Source organism: Denticeps clupeoides, chromosome 5, assembly GCF_900700375.1.
Source record: "Denticeps clupeoides chromosome 5, fDenClu1.1, whole genome shotgun sequence".
Classification (NCBI taxonomy): Eukaryota; Metazoa; Chordata; class Actinopteri; order Clupeiformes; family Denticipitidae; genus Denticeps; species Denticeps clupeoides.
In genome coordinates, this window is record NC_041711.1 from 31,914,931 (window position 1) to 31,931,004 (window position 16,074).

The window sequence follows — 16,074 nt, forward strand, 5'->3', positions numbered from 1 at the left end:
GCCCGCGTCTCAGTCATCGCGAGATTTCGGCGAGTCTAACCCCGCCCCCCCGCCCCCCGCTCGGCCGCGCATGCGCGCCGTCATTTCTACAACTCGCACGTTGAGCGAGCGCGGCGCTGCGCTCCGTGGAACAGAGACGCGGCGGCGAAGAAGAGACAATGGCGACAGCGGCAACCGCAACGGGAGGAGCGGGGTCGGGCGCGGCGGCGGCCGGCCAGGGCGGTTCGGGCACGTCCGTCGGGCGGAAGAAAGACGGGGGGCCTTCCTCGAAATTCTGGGAGAACTCGGAGACCGTGTCCCAGCTGGAGACCGTGCGCCAGTGGATCGGGAAGCACTACAAAAAGGTCCGAGCCGCTAGCAGTTCTTCCTCCATTGATTTTCAGCGGGCCGGCCGCTAGTCGTGGCTACACAATAGAGGCTGGCTGGCTGGCTAGCATCCGCGGTCCTATTGTTTGAGAAACGTTCGCTCGTATTTCAGACCCGTGTTTCTTTCTTCGTGCGCGGTGTTTTGTGAGGATTTACCCGGTTTCGAAACGCCGTTTATCCGCACGCAGCTGCTCGCAAATGGCAGCGCTCGCTAGTTTGCGCCGCGGCTAATGTTTTTCTAGCCGATGTGAATTCTTTATTGACCCCCAAATTAGCTGGAATTAGTATGTGTAAAGTGTAAATACGACGTGCATTTCGCTGGTCGTTTCCATTCACACTTCTTTTTTTTATTATTAAGGTTGGCGGGCGCTTTTAAACAGACGGTCTGTGTTTACCGCTGGCGGAAATGCTCACGGGGGCAGAATAAATAAGTTTCACGTTGTATTACGCCGCAGCTACATCAATATTTACATCCTCTAACATGAAAAATAACAATTTCATCCATTGTACACGTATGTACACGAGTTATATACACATGCAGGGCAAGTTTATTTATATAGCACGTTTTATACATGGAGCAATTCAAATCACTCATGTTCACATTTCACTAGTAGTTTTAGTTGGCGTATAATTGTTTTGGACATTTCACTTGCTAAGACAGTCAACTGCTAAGTGTAGGTTCTGTCTCCCTCTCGATCCACAGTACGTACAGACGGACTCTCCGTCCAGCAAGTCTTTGGCTCAGCTGGTGGTGCAGCTGCTGCAGTTCCAGGAGGATGCGTTTGGACGGAGGGTGAACAACCCGGCCCTGACCAAGCTGCCCGTGAGTGCCGCCTCCTTCCTGTCTCCTGACATTTACATTTATCCAGAGTGACTAACAATCAGTAGTTACAGGGTCAATCCTGTCCCCCAGAAGCAACTCGGGGTGTTGCTTAAGTGTCTCTTGTTCAGGGACGCAATGTTAGTCAATGTTCATTAAAAACCTGGAAAAGTCATGGAATTTGAAAAGTGAATTTTCCAGGTGCATGAAAAAAATTGTGGAAAAGTGCTGATTATACATTCATGTGTCAATGAAGTACATAGTTACCGTGAGACTGCACAAGAAATGTTTTTCTACGTTTAAAACCATCTTAGTTCTGTAGCATCTCTGCTGGCTTTACGCAGTGAGCCACGTCACATGGTGCTGCCTGCATTGCTTCTGTATCCCACGACCTCCACATCCGTGGGCCTCCTTTTAAAAGTCATCTAAATTACATCTGATTATCTATGTATAAGCCTGATGGGGGCTATTTTACTCGGGCTGCATGAAGAACAGTCACTGTCGTTTGAGTTAAGCTGTTAGGGTTGTCATAAATATCGTTCAGCAATATTTTGGTAAATTTGACATGATTTCATGTGAGCGTGTTGCCCACAATGCTACTAAACAGCCTTTACTTTCACGTTTCCTTTTGATTTTTAATGCAGTCATGGTTTTGATGTCACAGGAAATATTATAATGTTTCAACGGTCATCAGTTTCATTTATTGTTTTCATGTAGGCGAAGAGTTTTCTGGATTTTAAGGCAGGTGGTGCGTTGTGTCATATCCTGGGCTCTGTCTACAAGTTCAAGACTGAGCAAGGCTGGTAAGTGGTTCTCTGACTTGTGTTTGTGAATTTAATGTTATTGTTTAAATGTGAGATATGATTCTGCAAAGTGTAATAAACATATTTATCTGGCTTCAGGCGTAGGTTTGACCTGCAGAATCCATCCAGGATGGACAGGAATGTGGAAATGTTTATGAATGTTGAAAAGACTCTTGTTCAGGTAAAATCTGTTCTACGTGCAAGTCTAGTTTGCTACCATATTTCATTATAATTTATATAATTATAAGTTCTTTTATCATCCCCCCTCCAGAATAACTGTCTGACTCGTCCAGTTGTGTACATCGTAAGTGATATCGAACTGAAGCAAGCAAACAAGCTGAAAGACACAATTAAGAGGCATCAGGTGTGAGATATATGCATATTCTTAATTTTACATTATTTAAATCTTTTAAAAAGTCTTGTGATCAGTGATTGCAAATTGAATTGGTTGCTAGTGTTTTTTGTATTTATATATTATACTGTTATACTAATGAGTATCAGGAGCTATCGTTTAGGGTCCATGTCAGTCGTTATTTTTTATAAGGGTGCACTGTGTCCTGTAGGGAACCATCACTGAGGACAAGTCAAAGGCCACCCACATTATCTACCCCTCCCCAACCCAACAGGAAGAAGGTTTGTGTTTTTCCCGTGAATTTCAGATGTTCTTAGTATAAAAGTATTATACTTTATAAGTGACATGGTAAGGAGTTAGTTTGGTGTAATTTATAAATCTCCTTTTCTGTTTTTCAGAAGAGTGGCTGCGTCCAGTAATGCGCAAGGACAAACAGGTGTTGGTTCACTGGGGTTATTACCCTGACAGGTACGACATGAGGGAAACAGTAACAATTCCTAGTGAAATAGTAATATGCGATATACATTACTATTACTACATATATAATACTTGGCTCTGCATTAACTTTGTCACTGTGAAGTGGTGCTGACACTTTTGTCTTGTTCTTTCCCAGTTATGACACATGGGTCTCTACTAGTGATGTGGACGGAGAAGTGGAGGACCCATCCAACTCTGAAAAGCCATGGAAGGTTTGCAAGTCTTCCTGACAATGTTTTTATGAACAAATTCTCAATTTGACTCCTAATTAATTGTTGTTCCCTCTTAGGTTCATGCTAAATGGGTCTTGGACACAGATGCCTTCAATGAATGGATGAATGAGGAAGACTACGAGGTTGATGAGTTCAAGAAACCTACAAGTTTCCGTCAGCGCATCTTCCCACGAGAGGAGGAGGTAGGACTTATGTTCTAATTTGAATTACTCAAGACAAATGGACGTTTGGCACTGGTGGGGAAAAGAAAGTGGTCCGTTGCAGTCTGTTAGTGTCATCACCCATTTGTGTGTCACCTATCCTTTCAAGTTCCCTCTCCTCCTCTTTACCATTTTGCCATCTCTCCCACTCTTTGCCCGCCCCTCCTCACCCTGCTGCGTACGAGCCCATTCCATTCTCTCATTCTCTTGCTCTTTTTCATCCTTCACCACATGGTTCTGATCAGTCTTCCCGTACACCCGATCGAAAGGACCGTAAATCTGTGGCGGGAACCAAGAAGAGGAGGCGCTCTCCCTCACCCCCCAGCACCCCAGCAGAGTCCCGTAAGAAGGGAGGCAAAAAAGGGTAGGCACCTTAAATAAAATAAAATAGAAATGAGACAAAAAATCACCCGAAACGTGTTATTAGGGATGCGCTCATCGGACACATTGGCTGAATAATGCAACATGTAACTGTTCTGGTCGACAAAACTGCTCTTTCAGGCTAAATTGTATGTTTCATATATTTCACAACTTCTTGGAATATCTGCATGACAGTGTTTTGATTTTGGCACCAGCTTGATCGGTGCATCTCCACTTATTATGCAGTGTTTTGTCGCTTGGTATTGATCGGTTGCTGTTGTATTGGTAACTCAGAAACCCTGGGCTGCATTGGAAGCGCCGTGGCCCTCGTGATGAGGATGACCAAGAAGAAGATCTCACCAAAGATCTCGAGGACCCGTCACCTGTCCCCGGGATGGAGGAGGTCGCACTGCCCAAGAACGGTAATGCATTGTGTGATTGTGTACAAAGAATGGGTGGTGGTGAGGAGGGACAGAATTTCAAACACACTTTCCTCTCGTTGCGCCGCAGACGTGTGTGGTGAAAGGTTTTGCACTGCACATCAACTTGGGGGTTTCAGAACTTCGTACTTGTCTTTACGTGCATGCAGCTAATCAGAGCGATTCCTATGGGCACGTAAAGAATAAAAAGGTTAATTTTCAGATACAGAGTGGGCCTTGCTCTGTATCTGAGGGAGGTGCTTAAAACATGTATAAGGTACTACTGGAGTGTGCTCAAATAAACTGCATTAGAACCAGTGCTTCATACACCTACTACAGCCATGGTAGTACACAAAAAATAAAAACATATTTCCGAACAAAAGCAGTGTTCTTTTAGGCTAATGAAGTTATGTTGTATAGGAATCCAGTTCAACAAAGATTTTTTTCTTCAAGAAATTTTTGAAAGCGTCGTACGTGTATTTGCTTCAGTAGTACATTTTGAAAGATTAGTGCTGGACTGAGTCCCATCGGCGCTGTCCCACATTTTACAAAGCCCTTTCTGCCATCTTATTTCAGTCGGCCCCTGTAGGCCTGCCTTGCTCATACTGTGTTGATATAGGTGGAAAAAAATGTTCTGTTTTTCTCTCCTTTGTGTGTCTGCTCTCATTCTGATTTTGATGGCTGAAGTGAATCAGAAAAAGGACAGTGAAAACACACCTGTAAAGGGAGGGACAGTGGCTGACCTGGGTAGGTTCTGTCAACTCAGGCTTGCACAGCGCGTGTAAAATGCGGTAGATACCAGTCGTCTCACGATCACTCTCTCTTCTCCCCTTCAGATGAACAGGAAGATGACTCTGTTGTCTCTGGAGGAAAGGTAATAATAACAACATTTTCCCTCACTCGCTGTTCAGTCCCTTCAGATACCCGTTCACCGCTTACTCCTGGCTATTACTCCTAGTGAAGGACCAGGCTTTAATCTATAAACCGGAAACTGCTGGGATGCCATACCAAATTATTAATTCTGGTGGTCCAATCACTTCCATGACCACAGGTGTTATGAATTTGTGTGAACCTTCACTGGTCTCTCGATTTGATTACCGTTATCAATGCCTCGATGTTGATAAATCACGATGCATCCCATAAATCACCAAGTAGCATAATTATGATGTAATCAATTATGTTCTGCACTGCATCAACGCAGAATCGTCCATGTCTGCATCACGATGCATTGATTATACGATTAATATCAACGCCCTGTTTATGATGGGATGGGTCCAGTCAACTGTTTGTGGTATTATAAGCCTTTTAGAAAAGCAGCAACTTGGCAACTAAATGGCAGAGTCTGTGCATGCTGAGACGCACAGGGCACGGAAACTGTCGAAAGTTTTTTGAGGGCTGGGCTTGGTGAAAGGAACTCCTTACCATATCAAGACATTTTGGACCATTTCATGCTCTCAACTCTTGGAATGGTTTGAATTTGGCCCCTTCCTGTTCCAACATGACGGTGGACCAGTGCACAAAGCAAGGTCCATATAGACATGTATGACCTCAACCCAACTGTGAGCGCCTTCTGCATGAATACAAATGAAGACTGTGAGCCAGGCCTTTTACATCCAACATCAGTGCCTGACCTCTTGAAATGCCCTTCTGTAAGATTATTTTATGTTAAGGCCTGTGGGTTAAGAATGGGATGTCATTTAAAACTAGTTTTATATATATATATAAATCTTGTGCATTTATTTGTTGAGTGTTGCTTATCTCTCCAAACTTTCCCTTGCAGGAGGATGAGGAACAAGGCAAGGCCGAAGCTAACCGACTGATCGACTCTGGTGAGGACAATGTCACCGAGCAGACACACCACATCATCATTCCCAGCTATGCAGCGTGGTTCGACTACAATTGGTAAGGAGGTGTGAGTAAGACTGTGAGCCCATGATTGCGTTTCTAAGATACAGCACTGAGTGCATGACTTTTACCCTCATCTTAGTATCCATGAGATTGAGCGACGAGCCCTGCCAGAGTTCTTCAATGGCAAGAATAAGTCCAAATCCCCAGAGATGTGAGTTTACACACCACCGACATTAGTGCAGTAGTGCATTAAAAGTTGCTAGTTTGTCATGATAAATTTTCTTTGTCTCTTCTGTTAGATATCTTGCCTATCGCAACTTCATGATCGATACCTACCGACTGAACCCTCAGGAGTATCTTACCTCTACCTCCTGCCGCCGGAACCTGACTGGAGACGTGTGCGCAGTCATGAGGTGAACATGCCTGGCTAAGTATTCAGTAGTTTGGAGGCTAGTTGAAGTCCGATATAAAGCGGAGCAATTTTAAGATGTACCATCTCGCAAAATGCAGACCCAAGCAAGCGCTTCTTCTAAGTTTTCTGATGTTGTGGATGCTGTGTTTGCGAGAGGATGTCCAGACAGGATGGACAGTTTATGCGGGTTGGCTTTTGCCCTAGCGACTACTTCATATTATATTACATGCATTTACCACTTTTGGCAAAACATAAATTTTGAAAATGTAGCGTGGTTATGTCCTGAAAACAATGTGCTGATGCGCTGGAATAGCTGAAGGCGCATAACAATACGACGTAGGAGAATCTGTGAAAAAAAAAATCAAATTATGTGATCGTGTTTGGTCCTGTTTTGGTCTGGTACTTGTTCTCACCAGCCAGACCGCACCAGAGTTTTGCGATTTGATTCAAACCAAGATCAAGTCTTTTTGTTGGTCTCTGTGCTTTTTTTTTTTTTTTTTTTTTTTTTTTTTGCCAAAACAAACTGCACACAGGAGGTTGAGTTTGATTTAAATGCACTAAAGCCTGTAGGTGTAAAGCGTGCTAAGATGCTGATTTAGTTGTAAGCTTTATGCATGGTGTGGTATGCAGTGTTAAACCCTGTTCTGGGTACCCCCAGGGTCCATGCCTTCCTGGAGCAGTGGGGGCTGATCAACTATCAGGTGGATGCAGAGAGCAGACCCCTGCCCATGGGTCCTCCACCAACCCCCCATTTCAATGTTTTGGCTGACACTCCTTCAGGCTTAGTGCCCCTGCATCACCGACCCCCACAGGTATGGCTTTTCTGTTTTGTGTGATTCTGAAATTGTGCTTTGTGGCTCGACAGTGGACTTTCATTAGATATCTGATTTTACCCAAACTGGAAAATCCAGGGGTTTTCGGAAAGTTTTTATTGTGCAAAAGCTGTCAATAACTGGAAATCCAGGCTAAAGTTATGTCCTGTGACTAATTATACTTTTATTCCACATGGCCAGCGTAGTTTTAAATGTCCAAAGTTAGCTGGTTGATTGCTGAGTTTGACCAGTTAGCTCTGTAATTTTGCATGAGTAGTACTGATGTTGCCATTTCCCCCCCTCCCCTCTCTAGGTCCCCTCTGCTCAACAGATGTTGAACTTCCCAGATAAGATTAAAGACAAGCCCACTGACATGCAGAACTTCGGCCTCCGGACAGACATGTATTCAAAGAAGAATTCCAAGGTGAGCCCCAATAGACCATTTTCAATGAGCGTTTTGTTATTTAATGACATGCATTAAAATCATGGTTATGGATCATTTAAATTTCCTTTTTGCAACAGAGCAAGAGTGGCACTGGTACACGTGAATGGACAGAGCAGGAGACGCTGCTGCTGCTGGAGGTAGGACAGGGAAAGTCGGGCGGGGTTTAGATTTTTAGATTTTAAATGAGATTTTTTTTTTTTGTTAACTGTCTCTTTGTGTACTGTGATCTTGTGAAATATCCCCCCCACCCCCCGCCCGCTCCCTCTGCCCCCCTCACCTCAACATCTTCCATGGCCAGGCTCTAGAGATGTACAAAGATGACTGGAATAAGGTATCCGAGCATGTTGGCAGCCGCACGCAGGACGAGTGCATTCTGCATTTCCTGAGGTTGCCGATCGAGGACCCATACCTAGAGAGCTCTGAGGCATCCCTGGGCCCATTGGCCTACCAGCCAATTCCCTTTAGTCAGTCTGGAAACCCTGTTATGAGCACCGTTGCCTTTCTGGCTTCTGTGGTTGACCCCCGAGTGGCGGCTGCTGCAGCCAGAGCAGCTCTGGGTAAGCGTTTGTGTGTGTGTGTGTGTGTGTGTGTACGCTAAATTAACGTATGACTGTGCAGAATGTAAATTTCCCACTTGTGGGACTAATAAAGGATCTTATCAATATGCCAATAGCACAATGCGGATTTGATAATTTGGAGCAACCATTTGCTCATTTTGGGAGAATATGGCAATCGTTTTCCTTTATTTAATCAAATCCAATTTCTTTGATCAGAGGAGTTCTCTCGTGTTCGTGAAGAGGTGCCTGCAGAGTTGGTGGAGGCCCATGTGAAGAAAGTCCAGGAGGCAGCTCGAACCACAGGGAAGGTGGACCCGGCCTTTGGTCTGGAGAGCAGTGGCATAGCTGGAACTGCACCTGAGGAACCAGAGAAGACAGGTTCATAGCACTCTATATTTCAGTCAATGTGGACATAACTGCTTTTGGCAGACACATTGGCTTGTGTACAGCATTACTGCGTAATTCTCTTACACAGGTCTGCTCGTTCCGGTGTACCATACACATATTATGCATATTATATGCACAGTCATTAAGATTTCACACAGGACTAGGTCATTAAGCAGTAATGACGGTTTTTGGATATCGTTGTCATGGTGGGTGCACAGAACCAAATGCTTTGGCATTTGACAACACAAGACAAAGAGTGCAGATAAGATGACAAATGACCATATTACAGTTATAGCATTTATCACAACCTTATCCAGAATGACTTAGAATCTGTTGGGTTGGTAGCACATACGCTACTGCTTACATTTACACTGGAATAAGTTCAGCACCATTGCCAGTACTCACTTGAACAGGCCCCAATACATAATGAATCTATCACATGCAGAGGCCTTGTATTTAGCAGATTTTTAATTTAAGAATTTCAATTGTTTGCAACCCAAAGTAGTTATTGGCATTGTCCTGTAGGGGGCGGTATGGCATTAGTCGTAGTTGGAAAGTCATATGTGAGATGCTGATGCATATATGCATGGTAGTAGAGTGTAAGCGTCAGCTGCTTGTTAGTTTGCAGGTCAGTGATCTTCATGTTTGGTTGCATCTCATCTGTCCTCAGCCCTCATTTATATTTCTTTCTGGCCGACTTAAAACGAACTCTCGTTAGCTACTGCATAATAACTAATGCCACCAATGGGAGATCATTGTATGACCAGCTCTAGGAGTCCAAACAGGGGGCACATGGCATATTTTCCCAGATCTGAGTTTCCCCTGCTTCTGGAGTAACGTGTGGATTAGAGCAGCGGTGGCAGATGGGGTGTGAGGGGGAGGGTCTGAAAGTGGGTCAGTTGAGTGTGAGCTCAGTTTGCGAGTCTGCAGGCTGTAGCGGATAGTCACTCTGAATGTGGAGTTGTGCATAAAATGTCTGCTCTCTGAAGAAACGTAGTTTCTGTGTGTGATTTCCCTTGTTTGTTGGCTGAAAAACCCCATAATAAGGGTGATGATGAGCGGCAGTGTGGAGGGTCAATCACTTGTAGTCTTCCAGCATCCTGTCATGATGACATTTCATGATTATTACTGAACTTTTGTCATCTCAGCAGGTTATCTGTTTATTTTCCAATCTAGACTCCAGTTTTTGTTCAGCGCCTTCCAACATTGCTACTTTATCATGGATGATCACAGTGCATGCTCTGTGTGCCATGCTGGCCTTTTCCAGCACCCTAGTGCACCATTTACACTTATTCAGAGACTAGCCCTTCTTACCTGGGTCCATTTGCAAAAACCAAACCACGGGTGTTGTGCCTTTTGGGCCTTCATTGATTTTTCTATGGGTTTGTGGCCATGCTGAGGGGAGTGGAGGGCATACCAGACTAATTCATATACTCTGACTGTGGATGTTTGCACTTGCAATTCTGACACATTAAATGTTAATGCATTCTCGATAGGAAAAAAACATCAACCACGTCTGCTCAGTGTTTTCTTATTTTATTTTCTATTGATGCCCTGCAGAGACCACAGAAACGGAGAAAATGGATACAGACTCTGACTCACAACATGCTGACAAGGTGAGAGACTGTAGGCCACAAAGTGTGTGTGTGTATATATCTGATAACTATTGTATTTGCCATTTGCTGGTTAAAATTGGTACGCACAAATACATTCATACATACGCAAATGGCTGAGACCTTTATCGTTTGGCAGTGTGCAAGCAGTTGCTCTTCCTTTCCACACTCATTCATTTCCCCCATTATATCAGGCTGAGTCCTCAGAGGAGGCTGAGAAACCCAGTGAATCTGCTGAGCGGCCGGCAGAAGGAGAGAAAGTGAAGAGCGAATCGAGCGAGACCCCAAAACGGGAAGAGGAGGAGGAGAAAGAAGTCGATGCTAAAACAGCTGGTATTAACCTTGTCACCCGTTTCACATATTGTATTAAAATAATACCTGCGTGTTACCTTGTAGGACTTGGCACTGCACAGTTTTATTTAGCTGGGTCGTCTGCTCTTACAGAGAAAGACAAAGAGGAGCCTATGGAGACCTCAGAGGAGAGTAAGGATGGAGAGGAGGAGAAGGAGGAGGATGGCAGGAAAAAGCTGGAGCTGGATGTGGGCGAGGGGAACATTGCCACTGCCGCTGCTGCAGCCCTCGCGTCTGCTGCCACTAAAGCCAAGGTGAGTCCGTATCGAGCATCAAAGTGGGAATGTATCAGGATCTATAGCCGCAGTGGTGAAGTCATGTGATCCGTTACTGTTATAGCTCACTCATCACTTTTTATTCCGGTTTTAAGCACCTGGCTGCAGTAGAGGAGCGGAAGATCAAGTCTCTGGTGGCCCTTCTGGTTGAGACCCAGATGAAGAAGCTGGAAATCAAACTGCGCCACTTTGAAGAACTAGAGACCATCATGGACCGTGAGAAAGAAGCAGTGAGTTCCCACACCCATATTTTCCATATTATTATGGAAAAGCCCAGGTTTTTGTTAGACTGCAGAAGAAGGCATCAGGTTAAATCGTTGAGAGGTGTCAATAACATCAGAGTAATTGAAAGTGCTACAAACGAGTCTAGCCATGCCGCGCTTGTTCACACAAGTCCGTCATCTCATTCACAAGAATGAGACGATTCCTGTGGAGAGTTCATAGATACGCACCAAAATGATAATTAAACGCTTAAACAGATTTAGCCTCTTTAGGACAGCCAGATTTCCCCAGCATGTTCTATTCTTCACAAGTTCGGCCTTATCAGGGCTCTTAGTTTTTTTACTCACAATCTATGGAAACTGAAGGAGAATTGCGGGTGTCTTCTCCTTGTAAGTCGCTTTGGATAAAAGCATCTGCCAAGTAAAGTAAAGTGTACAATCACAAGAATCACTCTTTGCAACCAAAATGCTCTGCTAAATGGTCTCTCTTGAAGGGATTTTGTATACTAAAATGCTTTTATTGTTGGTAGGATTGTGTGTTTTGAGATTGGTGCCTCACTGCCTGCCCTCAGAGGCTTGGGCAGACATGCAAAGCGCTGCATTTAGTAACCCAGTTTTGCAGTGTAAATAGTGCATTAAAAATGAGGCTTTATATAATTCTGTGACACTGCTCCTTGTCTTCCCTGTCTTCAGTTTTAGCCAATTACTTGGAGGCAGAATTGCAATGAACAAAATATTGGCTCTCAGCCTCTCTTTTTAAAAGACCACTATGGATTAGAATATGGATTAGTTTGTGATGTTGGTAGTTCATGTACATTTACATTTATGGCATTTCTCAGACGCCCTTATCCAGAGTGACTTACAATCAGTAGTTACAGGGACAGTCCCCCCCTTGAGCAACTTAGGGTTAAGTGTCTTGCTCAGGTACACGATGGTAGTAAGTGGGGTTTGAACCTGGGTCTTCTGGTTCATAGGCGAGTGTGTTACCCACTAGGCTACTACCACCCCCTCATGTCTCCTCGTTCTCCTTCCTCTCTACAGTTGGAACTCCAGAGGCAGCAGTTGCTGACAGAACGGCAGGCCTTCCACATGGAGCAGCTGAAGTACGCAGAGATGAAGGCCCGCCAGCAGATGGAACAGCAGGCGGCCGCCGCTGCTGCTGCACAGAATCCTGGCGGACACCCTGGTGGGCATCCAGGAGGACCACCACCTCATGGTCCTCATGGCCCTCATGGGCCCCCACCTCATGGTCCACCATCTCATGGGCCCCCACCACATGGTCCACCACCAGGCATGCACCCAGGACATCCAGGCCCGGGCTACCTACCCATGCACCATCCAATGGGTCCCCACCACCCACCACAGTCAGGTACATTCTGTGGTATTTGCCGCATCTTACTGTTTTTAGTTCTTAACACAGCCACAGATTCATCCTTTTAGTTAACAAACTAAAAGGATGAATTGAATCCCGTGAGTTTGAGTTTGAATCCCATCTCAGACCTTGTGTGGGTGCATGATTGGCATGGTCTCCCATTTATGTACATTTAAAGGTATGCACACTATGTTAATTGGCGACTCAGGCTTGTCAGTGTGTGCGCATGTGTACTACCTTGCAGTGGGCTGCGTTGGGATGAGCGGTTATGCAAAGTGGGTGCGTTAACATTTTGGAAATTAGTCTGCACAGCACTAAAAGTCATGCATACATTTTGGCTCCTCTAACTAAAGTTCAGCTTTATGTTTTAGAGGTGGTTTAAGTCTATAGACTAACATAACTGCTGAATTAACAGAGAAACATGCTTAGAGACTCCCTTTTGCTAGCATGTACTCTATTAGTATGCAGAGCCAGTTTTGCACCAAAAATATGCACACTATGCAAATGCGGAATTACTATTAATTAAATGCTAATCCTATTTTTTCTATTTGATGTGAATCAACATCATCCAATGCTAAATTGTTCTATTCGTATTAATTAATAGCAGATGTGTGCTCATTGCTCCAGTTTTGTGGGACTTTAGGGATATGTAAGTGCGTAGCTAAGGCAAGGCTCTTCTAAGTGTTTGCTCCATAATAAATGAGGTTGCGTTCCTAAGGCTCTTCTGTTTAATTCAACAGTCAAAGAAGGTGGGGGTTCATAAACCGAGCATCTGCTTTCCTGTCCTTATATGGGAATTGGCATAGTCCATATCTCAGAAGACCACACTTCTTTCTTTTTGTACCTTGCTTCTTTTATATGTTTTTATGACTAGTTGTTTTATGATGTCTGTCCTCTCTAGGACCAATGGGTGGGCCTGGCCAGCCAATGCCTGGGCGTATGATGCCTGGTCCTCCTCCAGGTGGGCCACCGCAAGGTGGCATGCCCCCCATGATGGGACCCAGACACCCTGGTGCTCCCAATGGCATGTGTAAGTATATATTTTGTGTTAATTGACTCTTTGTGTCATCTGAGCGACTATCTTTTTTTTTTTTTTAATAATGCCCAACCTATTTTACCCTTCAGATCCCGGCCCTCCCCCCGCACAGCCTGATGGGATGCCATCCGCCCCCGTAGGACCTCCAGCAACAGTGCCACCCCGTGCTGCTGAGAACTAAAACATGCATCATAATATATATATATATATGAACACGCATACATAAATATATACACCCATGCACACACACACACACACACACACACACTTCTCATCACGTTTACTTCCTCCTCTAAACATCCCTTACTGTTACTCACACTGAGACCTGATGGACAAACCTGTCTTTACTGACGGCCTTGCTGGTGGGTGTGTCCTTTAAAAAAAAAAAAAAAAAAAGCCCAGCAATAGCACTGGTTCCTTTCTTCCCCCCCTTTTACCTGTGATCATAATGTGGATGGTGCTGGACTACATCCTGGGTTTTGTGGCAGAGCGGTGACTGCTGGCTTCTGGCTCTCTTTCCCTGTAATTTGTATATTATGTTATTCCTCATAAGCTCCAGGGACCAGGAAGAGCCAAGGGATTTAAAGGGGGTCTTTCCGGCCCCAGCAGGGTGAGGCCAGAGCTGGTGCCACTCTCTCACTTGGTCCTGCTAGTCTCTTCCTCGCTCTATCCGTCTCTCGTACATTTTTAGAATGACACTGTAGCTCTGAGCCGTTGCTTCATTAGCAGCACCTCTCTGACCATCAGTCCTCAGGTTGAACTTCAGCACGGAATGCAGTGGAACCTGCTGTGTTTTGGGGGCTACTTGGTGTATCATTTTATTTTGATATGCTAGTGTGAAATGGGAATACCACAGATGGGCATCAGCAAGAACACACACTCAATTAGAGCATTACTTTCCACCCCCCTCTCTCTATCTATCTCTCTCCCTCTCCTTTAACCTGCCTCTTCACTCCTGGCACACTGAAAATCTACCTCTCTGCTGTGAATCTCCCCTTTGACACACTAGTTGTTTGTAGGTGTTTGCCCAGCACATGGTTTTACTGCTGAGGTTGTGGAAGGGGGGGGGATTTTAATGGCAGCATTCAACCTGGTCTCACCTCCTCCCCTCTAGCGCTCTAAAACCCATTATAGATCGTTCCGGGTCAGTGGAGCCGCTGTTAATTTTAATTCCCCGCCCATGCTGTACAGCCGCACAGGTAGGCCGTGTACTCCGGGGTTCCCAGCCACGTTTTCCTGTTGCCTTCCTCAGCCACGCTGCCTCGGCGCAGACGTCCACAGGGGCCCCCATACCTTCTAGTGAGCTGCTCCCGGCTATGGCACCCCACTAGTCCCCCACCTGCTCCTGCTGAGACTTAACCTGCTCACACTGACGTGATTGAGTACCTTCGCTTTGTAGATGTAGCTGGCCTGTGTGCTCGATGTAGGTTCTGATGACGTAGCTGCCCCTGCCTTGCTCTACCTCTCTCTCTCTCTCTCTCTCTCACTTTACTACCTCCTCCTTCACATGTATCGCTTTCTCTCCCCCTCCCTTTCTCGGTTCGTGCCGATCTTGCTGTCTGTGTGTGTGCCCACGTGACTGCTGCATTACTGATGCGTGGAGGCTGTGTGTCCCTCCCCCTTCTCAGGTGAACCCGGACCCCCTCCACCTTTGAAAAGTTCACTGTCTTAGACATACGAACAATAATCGCCACACCCATGCACACATCTATTCATGCTTTCCAGGCTATTTGAACTTAAAGAGACCGGAACCAAAACTCTTATACCATCTCCCCCATCACATTGTCTTTTTATTGCTACTTTTAATTTTATGGTAATGTATTTTTAAGAAAATAAAGTTTGTGTAGACTCTGTTATCTCTGTTCATGGAGCTTTGTAGCTTTTGTTTTATTTTTATCAGGCCGCTGTGTTTTTAGACCTGAACACTGTCAAATAAAGTGGGTTTGGTTTTTTTGTATTAACAACATCTCTGTCTGGGGTTCACATCATGATTCATGTCTCGCTTGGGATGTTTTTTTTTTTTTTTCTGAGATTTCTCGAGCGATCGTATTTAAGGCCCTTAAACTGTTGTGTTGAAGCTGTGCCGTTTTACAAGCTGTTCAGGATCTAGCAGTCACATGACCGTGCACCACAGCCTCAGAGTCATATGAAAAGCATGGTTTTGAAATGGTGAAGAAAAACTGTCGTAATGTAATCCCTAATCCTATAATAATCCGGCATGTGCTGCATGTTTCTGTTATTCACTCTTTATTATCATTCTACGGAGGAGAGTCACTATTTCCTATACTAGATTTCCCTCCGGTGACCTTGGTTTGTAAATGTTAACTTAATGTTCCTGTAGTTGTACAATTGGTAAAAATTAGTGTCAGGCCTGAGAATATTAGGCACAGGCAGGTGTGGCATTTTGGTGTTCCTTGCTGCACCTGTAACACTGCAGCAGTGGTGGCCTAGCAGGTAAGGAAGTGGACTCGTAACCAAAGGTTTGCAGCTTTAAATCCTCAACAGTCATGGTTCCACAGAGGTTTCATAAATAAGGTACCCTCCCCGCACACTACTCGCTGATTTAAATGCAGAGGAAACACTTTGTTGTGTGCTGTGCTGCATGTCACAATCACTTAAAATTGAAAACCTACCTTATTTTGCCCACGTTTCATCTGACACATCCCTGATTCTGTAGGTTGTGGTTTGTGTATCTCATATATGATGAAATTTTGG

The 16,074-nt window shown here is 44.9% G+C and overlaps 1 protein-coding gene across 3 annotated transcripts; it reads left to right on the plus strand.

The window, feature by feature from the left end:
- The first annotated feature begins 87 nt into the window (after window positions 1-87).
- Window positions 88-15,320, plus strand: smarcc1a (SWI/SNF related BAF chromatin remodeling complex subunit C1a). Of its 3 annotated transcripts, none has more exons than XM_028980955.1 (28): window positions 88-344; window positions 1,070-1,189; window positions 1,904-1,989; window positions 2,089-2,170; window positions 2,261-2,353; window positions 2,553-2,622; window positions 2,740-2,809; window positions 2,955-3,030; window positions 3,108-3,233; window positions 3,497-3,615; window positions 3,906-4,033; window positions 4,718-4,777; window positions 4,867-4,904; window positions 5,811-5,932; window positions 6,018-6,089; window positions 6,178-6,291; window positions 6,949-7,102; window positions 7,416-7,526; window positions 7,625-7,684; window positions 7,846-8,104; window positions 8,321-8,482; window positions 10,052-10,107; window positions 10,299-10,437; window positions 10,549-10,709; window positions 10,826-10,960; window positions 11,993-12,320; window positions 13,225-13,353; window positions 13,449-15,320. In XM_028980955.1, exons 1-28 carry the CDS (start codon window positions 159-161, stop codon window positions 13,538-13,540), a joined length of 3,348 nt encoding a protein of 1,115 aa, XP_028836788.1. In that variant the 5' UTR covers window positions 88-158; the 3' UTR covers window positions 13,541-15,320. The 3 variants fall into 3 exon arrangements, with proteins under 3 accessions (XP_028836788.1, XP_028836789.1, XP_028836790.1); XM_028980956.1 differs by having other exon boundaries at window positions 3,521-3,615; XM_028980957.1 differs by lacking the exon at window positions 4,718-4,777.
- The last annotated feature ends 754 nt before the right edge of the window (window positions 15,321-16,074 follow it).